The 16,910-nt window shown below is 42.6% G+C and overlaps 1 protein-coding gene across 1 annotated transcript; it reads right to left on the minus strand.

The window, feature by feature from the left end:
• Nucleotides 1–6,323: 6,323 nt before the first annotated feature.
• On the minus strand, nucleotides 6,324–14,888 carry ZC3HAV1L (ZC3HAV1 like; the record flags this gene model as incomplete). Its single annotated transcript, XM_079711308.1, has 4 exons — nucleotides 6,324–6,460; nucleotides 7,637–7,895; nucleotides 13,390–13,525; nucleotides 14,515–14,888. The coding sequence occupies 4 exons, from the start codon at nucleotides 14,886–14,888 to the stop codon at nucleotides 6,324–6,326; spliced, it is 906 nt and encodes a 301-aa protein (XP_079567434.1).
• Between the last annotated feature and the right edge of the window lie 2,022 nt (nucleotides 14,889–16,910).

The following is a 16,910-nucleotide window of genomic DNA, read 5'->3' on the forward strand; positions in this document are numbered from 1 at the left end:
CCTGTGTGCCTAGAGCCTGTGCTCCACAACAAGAGAAGCCACCACAATAAGAAGCCTGTGCACCACAACGAAGAGTAACCCCCACTCACCACAACTAGAGAAAGTCTGTGTGCAGCAACAAAGATCCAATGCAGCCAAAAATAATGAATAAATGGATTTGCCTTAAAAAATAAAATAAATAAATAATAATTTTTTTAATTTTTAAAAATAAACATCTAAAAAAAAAAACAAAATAGGTGCATCCTTGCTAAAAAATACACCATTCTGGTGAGTGATCTTGACAATGGGAGAGGCTATGCATGTGTGGGAGCAGAGGGTATATGAGAAACCTCTGCACCTGCCTCTTAATTTTGTTATAAACCTAAAACTACTCTAAAAAAATCAAGTGTGGGACTTCCCTGGTGGCACAGTGGTTAAGACTCCGCACTCCCAATGCAGGGGGCCCGGGTTCAATCCCTGGTCAGGGAACTAGATCCCACATGTATGCTGCAACTAAGAGTTCACATGCCACAACTAAGAAGGCTGCATGCTACAACTAAGGAGCTGGCGAGCTGCAACTAAGCAGCCCGCCTGCCAAAATTAAGATCCAGCGCAACCAAAAAAAAAAAAAAAATCGAGTGTACTAAAATGTAGCAAATAATAAATGCCCAATCATAGGACTATGATTAATAAATGATACATTAAAAAATATAATGCAGCTATCAAATATAATTGTGAATGCTTTCAATTATGTCGGTAAATGCTTACAAAACAATATCAATCCAGAAGGGCATAATATGAAATTGTATTTATAGTACACTCTCAATATTTAAGAATATGTACATGGAAAAAGACTGAAAGAAATATCCTACATTATTAACAGTGATTGTCTCTACACAGTCATATTATGGGTGATTATATGACTTCCTTCTTAATACTTAATTCCTGTATTCTCCAAAATTTCTACAATATTATAGTATTTCCCCCCCCCAAAAAAATCTTTTGGAAAAATATTCCTAAATAATAAGAGTAATTCAAGGATACATAATACGTTATTTTAAAACTAATAATGAATGTGAGGGGATGGATGTGCTAACTAACCTTACTGTGGTAAACACTTTGCAATATATATGTGTATACAGATGTATCAAATCATCACCTTGTACACCTTAAACTTACACAGTGTTATATGTCAGTTACATCTCAATAAAGCTGGAAAAAAATTTTAGTAGAAATTATAATAGGGCTTCCCTGGTGGCGCAGTGGTTGAGAGTCCGCCTGCCGATGCAGGGGACACGGGTTCGTGCCCCAGTCCAGGAGGATCCCAGGTGCCGCGGATCGGCTAGGCCCTTGAGCCATGGCCGCTGAGCCTGCATGTCCGGAGCCTGTGCTCCGCAACGGGAGAGGCCACAGTGGTGAGAGGCCCGCATACCACACAAAAAAAAAAATTATAATAACATTACAAATCAATTTACAAAAACTCAAAACAGTACCTAGAATAAAATTTATATTTTGAGAATACAGCAATAAAAAGGAAATTACTACATACACACATAACATATAAATGAAATTTATTTATGAATGTTTAGATGCATACACTTGAAAGTTACCAAATAGGATAAAAAATACATTAAAAGAATATATGGCATTATCAAGTGGAGCTTACTCAAGAATTTAAGGATGTTTTAATATGAAAACCATGAATATAATCATATTAGGTAACTTAAATGATTAACATTATATGATTATATCAAAAGATACCAATTCCTACCAAAAGCTTCTAATAAACAAGAAAAAGGACGTTATTTCCCTTATTATAATAGAGAATATTTGTTTAAAACCAATAATTAACTTCATATTAAATGAAGAAATATCCAGAAATATCTTATTACAATTTTATTTAACAAAAAGATATAATAGAAATACATAAGACAAATATTTTTGCAGCTACAATTTTATATTTTAAAAAAAAACTAAACAAGCCATCTAATACTGTTAGAACAAAGACAACTCACCTAAAGACAAATATTTTGAAAATCAATAGCATTCTGAAGATAGAGATTCCCATACTTAGTAGCAATACAGATATATTTAGCCAAGAAAGAATTTATGCAATAAGGGATATTCATGACCTAGATAAAAACACGAACAAATTATAATGAAAGAAATCAAGAAATACGTCAATAATGAAGACTTAATTCCTTGATGGAAAGGATTAGTATCATAAACATAAGTCATAAAGAGTTAATTTTAGACCTAGACAATGCAAACCGAAGCATCAAAAGGATGTTTACCTTATATAACACATTCCTTAGGGAAAAAAAGATTCTTTGAATACTAAAAATATGTGAGGAGAAAGAGAATCAATGAGAGCAATATGATACTGATTCAACAGATTCAAATGCAGAGTTTAATTCATTATATGGCAAAAAATATTTAACTACCAAGTGTTATAATTACCAAAAAGAATAAATAATGTTTTTGCTCAAAGCCGGGGAATAAAAGCATTGCAATGCAATGTACTAAGTGCTAGAGAACACTAGGAGAGCTGCCTGTCTTGGGGTCAGGAAAGGCTAACTTGATATTTTAAATAATCTAATTTTGCCAGGTTTTGAGGCAGGAGGAGGGAAGGAGTGGCACTTAGAGGGAGCATGATTTACAAATAGAGTCTCAAGATAAAATGGCACATTCCAAAAACTGCAAGTAGGTCAATACACGCAATACTGGTCTGCATTTCAAGAACTCAATTAAAAGTCAATATTTTAGGGCTTCCCTGGTGGTGCAGTGGTTGAGAGTCCGCCTGCCGATGCAGGGGACACGGGTTCATGCCCCGGTCCGGGAAGATCCCACGTGCCGCGGAGTGGCTAGGCCCGTGAACCATGGCAGCTGAGCCTGCGCGTCCGGAGCCTGTGCTCCGCAACGGGAGAGGCCACAACAGTGAGAGGCCCGCGTAATGCAAAAAAAAAAAAAAAGGCAATATTTTAAAATCAGGAAATTTCTCATAAAAATTTCTGGATTTGTGGCTGCTTTTGACAAATTGGATGATACGTCAAATTGGGCCCCACATTCCCACGTGGAAGCAAGAGGCAGCTGTCCCTTTTAGATGGGACAGTTTGACACAGCACTTCCTCTCTTCCCCCATTCTTCTCACATCCACCTCACTTTATCCATTTATCTTAACTTTCTAGTCCCTGTAGGGATTTGAGTTTTATGACTTCTATCCTCCGTGATGGGGACCAATGAAGGTTATGGCAGAAAAAAGCAATACGATTAGGTCTGCATTTCAAAAGGTCAACCAGGCAGCAGGGGGAGAGAAGGGTGGTAAGGAGATCAATGACATCCACAAAAGCCTATTATATCAAAAATTACAATGGGGGTACCATCCTTGAAGTGGAACAGAGGTCCATCTCGCACTTCCTACAAAAAACTCTCACAAGACAGACTTGAAAACCACTGAGTTAAGAATCTGTAAAATAAATCTAAGAGGTGATGAGGGTTTAGAAAAAGGCAGTGTGTTGGGGATGGAAAGAAAGGGGTAGAGAGGATAAAAATTTGCAAGATTTTTAAAGTGGAAAATTCTGCAACACAGGGTAACCAATCTGACACAGGGAATAAGAAGAAAGGAAAAGTATAGGACAATTTGCAGGTTTGGGGCTTAAGTCATTTAGTGCTGACACTCCAAAATAAAGAACAAAAGGAGGAACAAGTCTGGAGGAAAGTCAGTCATTCAATTTAGGGTATTTGGAATTTGTGAAGCCTACAGATGTGCAGCTTCATCTCATAAGCCCTGATAAATTGCCAAAGAAACTCTAATCTGATAACTCTCTAACAGGTGAATCATCAAATTAAAATAAGAGACAGGTATGATTACATAAAATGTTTTTATAGGATGAATACCAATGAAACTAAGATTAAAATGGAATATTATAGAATTGAATAAAATATTGCAACAAAGATTACAAAGAGTCAATAACTTCATATATAAAGGCATAATTATAAGATATATAAAAAGAACACAATAATGTAAAAATCTACTAAGTCTTTTAATGTAAAGAATATGCATTTATACACTATACTGTTTCCATTAAGGATTTAACATGGCTTACAAAAGAAATATAACAGTAAAAGAATAAAACGTAAATAATAATAATAAAATATAAAGATAATTTTTTAATTAGCACCGGAGAAATCGTAACTAAGAAAAAAGAAGCAAGATACGCAAAACAGGGCCTCCCTGGTGGCGCAGTGGTTGAGAGTCCGCCTGCCGATGCAGGGGATACGGGTTCGTGCCCCGGTCTGGGAGGATCCCATATGCCGCGGAGCGGCTGGGCCCGTGAGCCATGGCTGCTGAGCCTGCGCATCCGGAGCCTGTGCTCCGCAACGGGAGAGGCCACAACAGTGAGAGGCCCGCGTACCACAAAAAAAAAAAAAAAAAAAAAAAGATACGCAAAACATAAGAGCTTTCAGAAATACTGCTGTTGGCAATCAAAATGAAGAGATACACATAAGTTGCGTGACTCTTACTGTCCATTAGGAGAAAACGCAGCACCTTCTCACTTTAAAAAGGACAGTTTTGCACACCTCCCCCAATGGAAAAGAAAAGTTTCCATGATTAAACATTTTCTAAATTAAATAAATTTAGCTTGATGAAAAGCTCATTACTTTGGCCCTATTTCTCAAATGTTATGTTATTGCCAGACAGTTAAATTAAAAAAAAAAAAAACACTTTACACACCAATATTTGTGGTTATTAATACAACAAACACAGGAAAGAATTTCACAAAGCTGCTTCTCTGTGGTACCCCTTGATGAAAACAAGGAAATAAACACCAGGTACAACTCAAAAGAGACAGCTGGGTGGGCAAGGGCAGAGAGAAGTGGGGAAAGGAGAAGTCAGTATGGAATGGGCGAGGTATATAGATTTCTGATGGTCCATCCTGATCACAGAAAGAATGGGTACAACTTAGAGGAATGTATGAGCTACGCGTCCTTCATACTACAGGAATCTGAGACTTTGGTAAAAGTTTAATAAGAAATGGAGAGTACACAGAGTGAGGTAGAAATCTCTGGTGAGCACCCGTAAGTTATATACTCTGCGGTGTTGGCTGAGGATGGATCCACGAGAGTTGGATATCATATCATATACAGTCAATATGTTTTTACGAAAATTAAGGAGCCGATTAAAGGCCAAGTCACATCAGCACAGAGGAGGGCCCCAGCAATTAAAGGGCATGTACAAACTACACAAAATAAAGACATATAGAAAGAAGACATACGGAAGAATATTTACTTGCATATATATATATATATATATATATATATATATATATATATATATATATATATTTTAACCCATGCCCCCTGCAATGGAAGCGCAGAGTCCTAACCACTGGACCGCCAGGGAATTCCCGCATGTATTTTTAAAGAAATGAAAATCAAGAGTATCATTCAGCAACTATAAGTGAAGCAAAAGTAAAGAATAACGTAAAAGTTTAATATTGTGTGGATTTTAAGAAAAGAGTTATATTCAAAATTTGTTAGAATCAAAATATCCCAGAATGGGGCTCCCCTGGTGGCGCAGTGGTTGGGAGTCCGCCTGCCGATGCAGGGGACGCGGGTTCGTGCCCCGGTCCGGGAGGATCCCACATGCTGCGGAGCGGCTGGGCCTGTAAGCCATGGCCGCTGAGCCTGTGCGTCCGGAGCCTGTGCTCCACAGTGGGAGAGGCCACAGCGGTGAGAGGCCCGCGTACAAAAAAAAAAATCCCAGAATAATGGAACTAGTTAAGCAAACGATGATATATTAGTGTATCTGTGCATGAAAATGATTACGCATGATAAATGTCAACAAATATGGAGAGATGCTTATGGAATATTAAGCAAAAAAAAAAAAAAAAAGAAAGAGCATAAAGTGTATGTACTCCCTGAATACCACGATGTAAAAACTATGTGTATCGGCGTACAGAAAAGCACTTGGCTGGGTCCCAGAACAAGTCCGCAGGAGCCTGCCTCTTTAAGAGCTCTGGCCAGCCAGCCCGGGGAAAGCTCTCAGGAACCGCAGGATTTGCCCAGGACTGACCTCATCTACTCTCAGGTTTTACTCTCCCTTTGCCTGTTCAATGTCTAACCTCATCCTCAACCACGCACCCCCAATTTTATCCTCCCAATCTGGCATTTTCTCCTTTTCCATCTTCTTTAATTCTCACCACAACCTGTGAGGTAGGTATCATTATGGCTATTATTAATAAACGATTAAATGAATGAATGGTTACAAATTGAATCTCAACAGAAGCTTTGTTTTCAGACCTTCCAACTGGACAACGTTCTTCTAATTTCACTGACGTCCTCTAAGGTTTACCTGCACATGGCTTCTTGGCTGACTCAGCAGGGCCAGAGACCAGAGGACCGGCCTCTGCAGCCCTAGCTACGGGTACTCCTTGTTTCTCAAGGCTCTGGGAATGCTCAGCAGAAGAAGCTGAATTATCTAAAAAGAAGAAGAAAGAGATGAGGTTTCTTGACATACCCCTTCATCACTCTAAATTTCATCCTACGTTGGGAGCATCAGCCCAGCTAATCAGATAACCCATAAAACTCCCAACACTTTGCTTTGGAGAGTTCGTGTCTTCTGGAGTAAAATATACACATATATTGATATATCTCAACAGCAAGCAGAAAGTCACATTTCATAGCTAGGACAGACCCACTAAACAAGACCAGATGAAGAGAATAACAGGCCCTACCCACGGGGCAGAACGTCCCTGCCACCATTTAGGGACACACCTACACAGCCTCTGACACTGGTACACGCAGAGCCCTCCCTACCTTCAAACCACACTCATAGTCGGCCACTACCACCCCAACACAAGAAAATTCCATATTAAAGCTCAGGGGCTCTGACTTTGATGATCTGGTTTTCCTATCAGGAATTCTCCAAAGCCCACCACCCAATGAAACTGATTTTCAGCTATAAGCAAATCTAATGGAATAAGTACTCTCGCATTGTAATTTAAGAAGACCAAGCCACACTTTATAGACCTTAAAAAAGGACAGACTATGTGGCAACATGAGAAGATATTTATGATGTTGTAGAACGTGAAAATGAAAGGTACTAAACTAATGCAGACTTTGACCACCACTGGACTAGTATTTTCTAGTAACAGGACTGACGGGCCTGTAATTAAATAGTACCAATTATGGATTAGAGTGAGTGGAGTCATATGTGATTTTTATTTTTACTCTCTATTTTCCAAATTCTTCTGTAATGTGGTTAAAATTTCCTAAAAATTTAAGAAAAAACTTTAACTCAATTTAATAAAAGAAAGCCATCCCTACATTATCCTTACCTAGATTCTAGTCACTAGCCTACCTCCCTCCTACCAAAGTGGTTAAGACTGTTCTTCCTACTTCCTGACCCCCAACTTACCAAGGAGCTACACTGTTCAAACACTTGGGCAGAGGCTATTAGCTGGCAGCACTGAAAATAAACTCCATCCCTTACCTCCTATGGTTAGAATCACAGTTCCATATCATAGAATGTTGACTGATGAAGCTTCCCCAAGGACAGAGCAGCAATTAACCTAGGAAGTGCTTTTTCCCCAGACTCACTTTCAGCTCAGCACTACACTGTTGACAGTGTTTTGTCTACCTCTGAGAGTCTCACCTTTATTTTCAAGCATCTTGTGCAGCTTCATGTGCTTGTAGGTAGCAATTATCTGAAAATTAACGACACTTGGAATATTCAGTCCTTGGTCCTGCAGCAGCTGCAGGGATGTAGCGTGAATTAGCTGATGAGACCGCTTGCACTTCGGCAGCCTGCACTCTCCCCTGACAAAGGACTTGCACACGTGAAACTTGTTGCATTTATCCTTGAGGTTGCAGTAACCATACAGGGCTTCACCTTTGTTGTAGAGCAAACAGACCTGGTACAGAAGTGAAGCAACACTTAGGACATTCATTTTCACTGTATCTCTTAAGCCAATAAAGGACAGCTTCTCTAAATGGCACCTTCTGATCATCAGTGGCTATTAAAATCATCACGGGTGAAAGGCAGATGGGTATATAATAGTTCCTCCACCTACATCTCCCCTAGCTGTTACTAATGTTCAGCTGCCCCTCTCTGACCTTGACTCTCAGTTGGCCCGCCCTCCTATCCCAGAGCCTGTAGCCAATGAGTGACGTCTACGCAGGTATAAAAGGCTGGCTCCCTTGCCTCAAGGCTAGAACCACTCTTCAATGTGATTTTTGCTCTAGAGCCCGGGCATGAATCAAGTCAAGGCCAGACTTCACCTTGCTTGTAGCTCTCCCTTCCCTCTTTTTTTTTTTTTTTTTTTCCGGTACGCGGGCCTCTCACTGTTGTGGCCTCTCCCATTGTGGAGCACAGGCTCCAGACGCGCAGGCTCAGAGGCCATGGCTCACGGGCCCAGCCGCTCCATGGCATGTGGGATCTTCCCGGACCAGGGCACGAACCCGTGTCCCCTGCATCGGCAGGCGGACTCTCAACCACTGTGCCACCAGGGAAGCCCCCTTCCCTCTTTTTTACTTTACAGATTTTCCCCAAGCATCCCTCCTTCAATATATCACATGCACCTAAAACACTATGTCAGGCCCTGCTTCCAGGGAAACCAACCTGGAAGCGTGAACAGATAATTTATTATCCAAACTAGGGCATTTTTCAGGGAGCACTATTAATATTTGCACTGGGACCAGACATTGTGTACCTCCTGAGATGATGCAATAGGAAATACAACTTTCCAGGTATTAGCATGAAAGTCTGACATGGCTGGAAACTCCCCAGTCCCAGGCAAACAGGGACCGTTAGTCACCCTAACAGTATACCAAATATACAAAAAATTCTTGCTACAAAATCAAGCCTAAATCCAATCAAAGGTCTAGATCTATCAATTTACAGTAAATACAGGCGATAGAGGAACATGTTAAATGATATTAGAGGAACACAATTAGTCAAACCTAAAATGTGGGAAAATTCTAGTGGACACAAATGACCTGGTTTAAAACAAAATGGTATCAGAGAACAAATGGTTGCCAGAAGGGAGGTGGGTGGAGGATGGGTGAAATAATTGAAGGGAATTAAGAGGTACAAGCTTCCAGTTATAAAATAAGTCATGTGAGATTCATTGTAGTGATTTTTTTCATAATGTATGAAAATATTGAATCACTATGTTATATACCTGAAACCAATATAATATTGTAAATAATTATACTTCAATAAAAATTTTCAGAAAATAAAAAAATAATAAGTCATGGGATCAACCAACAAGGGTTTAAGCTCCAAAATATACAAATAGCTCATGCAGCTCAATATCAAAAAAACAAATCAAAAAATGGGCAGAAGATCTAAATAGACATTTCTCCAAAGAAGACATACAGATGGCCAAGAGACAGATGAAAAGATGCTCAACATCACTAATTATTAGAGAAATGCAAATGAAAACTACAATGAAGTATCACCTCATACCTGTCAGAATGGCCATCATCAAAAAATCTACAAACAATAAATGCTGGAGAGGGTGTGGAGAAAAGGGAACCCTCCTACACTGTTGGTGGGAATGTAAATTAGTACAATCATTATGGAGAACAGTATGGACACTAAAACTAGAGCTACCATATGATCCAGCAATCCCACTCCTAGGCATATATTGAGAGAAAACCGTAATTCGAAACGATACATGCACCCCAATGTTCATTGCAGCACTATTTACAATAGCCAGGACATGGAAGCAACCTAAATGTCCATCAACAGAGGAATGGATAAAGAAGATGTGGTACATACATGCAATGCAGTATTACTCAGCCATAAAAAAAAAACAATGAAATAATGCCATCTGCAGCAACACGGATGGACCCAGAGATTGTCATTCTGACTGAAGTAAGACAAAGATATCATATGATACTGCTTATACGTGGAATCTAAAAACATGATACAAATGAACTTATTTACAAAACAGAAATAGAGTCACAAATGTAAAAAAAAAAACAAACTTATGGTTACCAGAGGGGAAAGAAGGGGGAGGGATAAATTGGGAGATTGGGATTGACATATACACACTACTATATATAAAACAGATAACTAATAAGGGCCTACTGCATAGCACAGGGAACTCTACTCAATACTCCATAATGACCTACATGGGAAAAGAATCTAAAGAAGAGTGGATATATGTGTATGTAAAACTGATTCACTTTGCTGTACAGCAGAAACTAACACAACATTGTAAATCAACTATATTCCAATAAAAAAATTTTTTTAAGTCATGGGGATATAATATACAGCATAAAGAATATGGTCAATAACACTGTAATAACTTTGTATGGAGACAGATGGTTATTAGACTTACCACGGTGATCATTCCATATGTATTTAAATGTCATACATATGAAACCAACATAATATTGCACATCAATTATACTTCAATCAGTAAGCCAAAAAATGGTATGCTGCCTATGATTGCGATGCCAATTTTCTAAAATGAACCCATAATTTTAGTGCAATTCCTACCTCCCCCAAAGAATTCCTATAAAATAGTTTTAGGAATTTGAATGATTCCAAAGCTCATCTGAAAAAGGGAAGAAGTGAGAATCAATTAATGAAAAAAAGAAGAGGGTTTCCCTGGTGGCGCAGTGGTTGAGAGTCCGCCTGCCGATGCAGGGGACACAGGTTCGTGCCCTGGTCTGGGAAGATCCCACATGCCACGGAGCAGCTAGGCCCGTGAGCCATGGCTGCTGAGCCTGCGCATCCGGAGCCTGTGCTCCGCAACGGGAGAGGCCACAACAGTGAGAGGCCTGCGTAACACACACACACACACACACACACACACACACACAAAAAAAAAAAAGGAAGCCAGAACAGTTTTTTGAAAAATAAAAGCACTAAAATAAAAATGTAAAAAAAACTCACAAAATGAGTATAAGTTAAGGCTTCTACAAGACAGTATTAAGCACATATGGTCTTATTGCTCAGCTCTAGTAAATCTTGAAGCAATAGATTATTCTGACTTGGGGGCTAGGTCTAGGATCTGTTTTCTTTGATCTCCTGTACATTCTGGAACCAGTATCACACTGTTTAATGAAAGTAGTTTATATTTTAAGATATGATGGTACGAGTCTCTATGCCCAGTTTATTATAAAAGGATATATAACTCTCAGGAATAGTTGGATGGAAGAGATGCATAGGGCAAGGTATGTAGGAAAGGGTGTGGAGCTTCCATGCTTTATCTGGGCGCCACTCTCCCAGCACCTCCACATGTTCACCAACCTGGAAGCTCTCCAAAGCCATCCTTTTGGGTTTTTTATGGAGGCTTCATTACATGGGCACGATTGTTTAAATCACGGGCCATTGGTAACTGAACTCAATCTCTAGGCCCTTTTCCCTCCCAGGAGGTGGGAGTGGGACTGAAAGTTCCAACTTCTAATCACATGACTGGTTCTTAGGGGAACCAGCTCCCATCCCTAGGTTACCTAGAGGCCTTCCAAAAGTCACCACATGAACATAACAAAAGTCACTTTTTATCGCTCTCACGTTTGACATGTACACACCGCTATATTTAAAATGGATAACCAGGGACTTCCCTGGTAGTGCAGAGGTTAAGAATCTGCCTGCCAACGCAGGGGACATGGGTTCGAGCCCTGGTCCGGGAAGATCCCACATGCCACGAAGTAACTAAGCCTGTGTGCCACAACTACTGAAGCCCGCGAGCCACAAATACTGAGCCCAGGTGCTGCAACTACTGAAGCCCGCGCACCTAGAGCCTGTGCTCTGCAACAGGAGAAGCCATCGCAGTGAGAAGCCCGCACACCACAACGAAGAGTAGCCCCTGCTCACCACAACTAGAGAAAGCCCACGCGCAGCAATGAAGACCCAACACAGCCAAAAATTAATAAATAAATTAATTAATTTAAAAAAAAGTAAAATGGATAACCAACAAGGACCTACTGTATAGCACAGGAAAGTCTGCTCAATATTATGTAACAACTTAAATGGGAAAAGAATTTGAAAAAAAATAAGATACATGTATATGTATAATTGAATCACTCTGCTGTACACCTGAAACTATCACTACATTGTTAATCAACTATACTCCAATATAAAATAAAAAGTTAAAAAAAATTTAGGAAATTCCAAGGGTCTTAGGAGCTCTGTGCCAGGGGCAGAGACAAAGACCAAATATGTATTTCTTATTATAAATCACAATATCACAATACTTGCCCCTTATTGATTTTTTATGTGTACTGTACCTATATTACATACTGAATCTTTAGGAGCGTGGCAGAAAGGAATCACCAGGCATTTTCACACACGAGATGTGAGGTACACTCCTGCCTCATCCACTGTGCTTGTCCACGGTCCCTGCTGTCTAAGTGGCCGTGTTTTGTGCCACGTGCCACGCACCTCCAGTTCCAGATGATTAGACCGAAGGCAGGCCCCCGTCTTAAACGCAGCTAACCCATCAACTGCTCAGAGAACACTGACATAGTCTAACATGACAAGATGAGGTTGGACCCAGGGTACTCGGGTAGAAGCCATAAAGAAAAAAATGCAATAAGTTTAACAACAGAAAAATGTTAAGCTTCTATAAGTCAAAAAAATTCATAAACACTAAAGGTAAACAGACGTTGCACTGCCCCTTCTCTCGGAGACAAAACAGACCGCCCCCCCACCTCCCTATAGCTGCCGCATCCTCCTCTCCCTTCCTGCCAAGATCTCTCGTAATATTTTCTTTGGGGATTCCAACCCTTCTGTTTAAAAACTTCTTTGTGTATAGCTAAACAGATACAAACGTGGTAATTCTGCCATTATAGCAGTTGTAATGGGCACCTTTGGAACAACATAATGTAGTTCCAAAACAATTCAAATTAATATCTAAAGCCCCCAAAAAGTAAATGGGGGGGATATTTGTAACAAATGTGACCCAAAAAGGGATCTGTATCATTAAAGACATCTTATGAATTAACAGGAAAAGACAAACGCCTGGATAGAAAAGTCAACAAAAGTATAAACAGGTAATTCACAGAACACAGGCTTCGTAATCAGATAAAACTAAATTCAAATCTGCCATTTTCTATGTGACCTTGGGCAAGTTATTTAATCGAGCCTCAGTTGCCTCACCTGTAAAATGGGGGCAGGCATACCTCACTCATAGGCTATTAATCAGCTAAGGTATATGAATTACTCAACATTCAGTAAGAACTCGAAAAAACCAGTAGCCATTATTATTATTTCTACACCACACTTCTGTGTATCAAGGCCCAATAAAATCATAGACTGCAGAAAGGCCAGCACTGTATCATACCCACCCCCCTTCCCCTCAGGCTGTCCTCTGTAAGCAGATTGTTGATGTTCTCCCCTGACTTTTTTCAAGGTGCAGACAATATGAGGGTGACTCCTTAGTGACTCACCTCTGGTAAAAGGCAGGGGTCATTCTGTAAAAGAAGGATCCGAAGCTGGGCCTCATTGAGACCAAACAGTCCCTGGTTTTTCAGGACTTGGATGTTGACAGGTATGTGGATATCATGAGAAAGGGTGCAGGTAGACCTAGAACACAAAGGTCTGGATCAGAGGCCCAGATGAAGAAGGGGCCAGACTGTCAAATCCCTTCCCTAGGGTCACTTTCAACTTGCAGGTGAAGTTACACAATTTTCCATGAACCCATGGATACTACAGTCTAATAAGCTCTGATAATAAGAAAGCTGGGATGAAGCAACTCCCCTCCCAGAGCCATTTAATTCTGAATGAGGATGCTTTAAGGCCAAAGGGACGCCCTCCCCCAGTCACCTGCCTTGACAGAGGGTGCCCGTGGGTGGGTTCTGCAGAGGACCGCACTGGGCCTTCTTCACCCCAAGCGGCTGCGCACCCCACCATCCACCAACCTTAAACAGAATGCATGCCTCCTCGCCCCACCCCGCTTTGGGGGTGGCTAGAGGAAACCGAGGAAGACTGGAGTTAGGAGGCCGCCTCAAACGACCTCTTCCAAATCATCCAGCCCTCAGTTTTCCTGCAGGGGGGTGTCAAACTAAATCGCGCTTTCTAAACCTAGAGAGCACAGACTCGCGTCTGTAAAACTCTGTGCTCAAGTGGGAAGGGCCGATCTCTGGATAAAGGATCCATGAATCTCATGGGGTCCGCAAATGGCCCCCAAAGGGCCACTGGTGGAAATGAACGCAGAAGTCCTAACCTGATTTATCCCGGCCGTGCTGTGGAGGATCTCGGGGGGGCGGGGGAGAGGAGAGCAGAAGCTGTAATCTGGGGCGGGGGGAGGCTGTTGAGAAGTCCAAGTCTGGACGATCTTCCGCCTCATTCCTAAGCTGGGAGCGCGAAGGACCCGGAGGGGCCCCTTCCCGGGGCTTTCCTTCAGCCCTTACGTGGGGGGGGGGGGGGGGGGGGGCGGGCGTCCGGCCCGGACCAACGACCCCTTTTCTTACTTCTTAGCTGGGTCCCGCTTCCGGCTGGCCAGGCCAGGCCCGCGGCCCGTGCGTCCTGACCGCCGCGTCCCGCCCGCCGCCCCGACCCGCCCGCAGTCTCACCAGCAGTCGCGGTTCGGGCACTTGCCCATCATGTGGCGGCGGCAGAGGTGCAGCTGGTCGCAGGCCTGGCACTCGCCGCGCTGGTAGCGAGCGCAGAGGCGCGCGGAGGACACAGCCACAACCCGCCAGGCCGAGGGGCCGCCGCCGCTCCCCGCGCCGCCCTCGCCGGCCGCCACCTCGGCCTCGGCGTCCCACGGGTCTTCCCGCACCTCCACCTCCTGCAGCAGGAAGCGGTCGGGCCCGGCCTGGCGCAGCACGTCCCGCAGCCGGGCCTCCGAGAGTTCCACGTGGCCGCGCAGATCCTGCAGGAACATGCGGCCGCCGTGGGCGCACAGCACCTTGGTAAGGAACGAGCACACGGTGGGCTCCGCCATGGTCGCGGCCCGGCTCCCTGTGCGGAAATCCGAGGCGGGCAGACTCCTCCCAGTCACGTCCACGACTACAAACCCCGTTCCCGGGGCGGGCTGGGGGGAGGGCGGGCGAGGGGCGGCCGCCCGTGGGCCGCGGCGCAGAGAGGCGGGTCCCGGGGCCTGGGTCCACCCTGGGCGCGGATCGGGCGGGGACAGACTTGATTGAGCGCCTGCTCTGCGCCAGGCACCCTTCAAGGTTAAGTCCTCGCCTGGAGGGGTTCGTATAGTCGGGGGGAATTTGAGATACTGGTAAGGGCTACAAAGAAGATGAAACAGGGAATGTGGTAGAAGGTGCCTAGCTGGACGGCGTTAGGTAGCTGGGAGAGGAAGACTTCAGGATGTAGCCACTAGCCACAGTTGAGCATTTGGAATGTGACCAGTTCGAGTTGGAATGTGCTTCAAGTGTGAAATACACATACACCGGATTTGGAAGCTTTAGAATGCAGAGTGTAAACTTCATATTCATGATGTTAAACTCATAATATTTAAATAAAACGTTATTATAATTTCATGTTTCTTTTACTTCTAATGTAGCTATGAGAAAATGTAAAATGGCTCACTTTATATTTCTGTTGGACAGCACCTGTTTAGACCTGTACATTTATTAAGGAGCTATCTTTTTGCCCAACACCATGCTGATTTAATGACTATTTTTTGAGCCAACCGCTAATGCAGCAACAGAGTATAAAGATGAATAAAACATAATTGAGGGGCTTCCCTGGTGGCGCAGTGGTTGGGAGTCCGCCTGCCAATGCAGGGGACGCGGGTTCGTGCCCCGGTCTGGGAGGATCCCACGTGCCGCGGAGCGGCTGGGCCTGTGAGCCGTGGCCGCTGGGCCTGCGCGTCCGGAGCCTGTGCTCCGCAACGGGAGGGGCCGGGGCCGGGGCCGGGGCCGGGGCCGGGGCCGGGGCCGGGGCCGCGGCGGTGAGAGGCCCGCGTACCGCGAAAAAGGAAAAAAAAAAAAACATAATTGAGGAACTCAACTAGCCGAGTTGCCGTCTTAACAGGGCGGTTGTGAGGATTAAATGAATTAATGTCACATAAAGAAGCCAAAGAGGAAGCCCACTTTAGCTTCCAGATGCCAGAAGACCTTCTCTGCCGTGTTAAAAAATTTGGACTTACGGAAGACTTTGGGAAGCTACTGAAGGAATTTCCGCTGGCGAGTGACGGTGGTCCCTCTGCCTAGAATGCTCCCCCGCACCCCTTTCTAGATGTCTCCTTTTTGTCATTCAACTCTGAGCTTAAATGTCTTCTCTTTAGCAAGGCCTTTCCTAAAGTCGCACCCAGGTCTCTGCCTGCAACTTATCACTCATGTTTTTCTTCTTACTTATTTATATATTTGTAGAATTCAAACGTGTGAAAGAAGGAATTTTGTGTGTCTTATTCCTTGCTGTATCCCCAACACTTAAAAACAGTGCCTGGCTATATTGTAGGATAGGTGTTTTTTATTTTTATTTATTTTTTTAAATTTTGTAGTAGACAATTTTTCAAGCAGGAAATTAGAAGACAGTGAAATAAGCACCCATATATATCTATTTCCTCGTGTTACAGAATCTTAACACTTTGTCCTATTTTATTTGCCCGATTGTTTTGGCTGAGAATTTGTAAGTTTCAATTTCAATTTCTAGATAATTCAATCCTAAATACTTCAGTAGGCATGATTTTTAAAAATGGTAAATTTTCCTACATAATCCTAACATCATTTTCATAATTAACAAAAGTAACTGTAACTTTCCTTAACACTTCTAATGTAGGATCAGTGTTTTAGAAAGATCCCTGGCAGTAATAAGAATGGATTTCTAGAAAAGCAAGACAGGATAAGGAATAACAGAAGAGAAACAGGAGTTGAGGGATTATCATCTCAATTTTTATTGTGTTGTTTGCAGTGGACAATCCAAGAGAAGATACTCAGTGGGCAGTTGTATTTACAAGTCAAAAGCTTAAGAAAGATTGAAGAGACTATCTATTTGAGTGGCATCACAGTAC

The sequence above is a fragment of the Hyperoodon ampullatus genome (assembly GCF_949752795.1).
Source record: "Hyperoodon ampullatus genome assembly, chromosome: 9".
NCBI lineage: Eukaryota > Metazoa > Chordata > Mammalia > Artiodactyla > Ziphiidae > Hyperoodon > Hyperoodon ampullatus.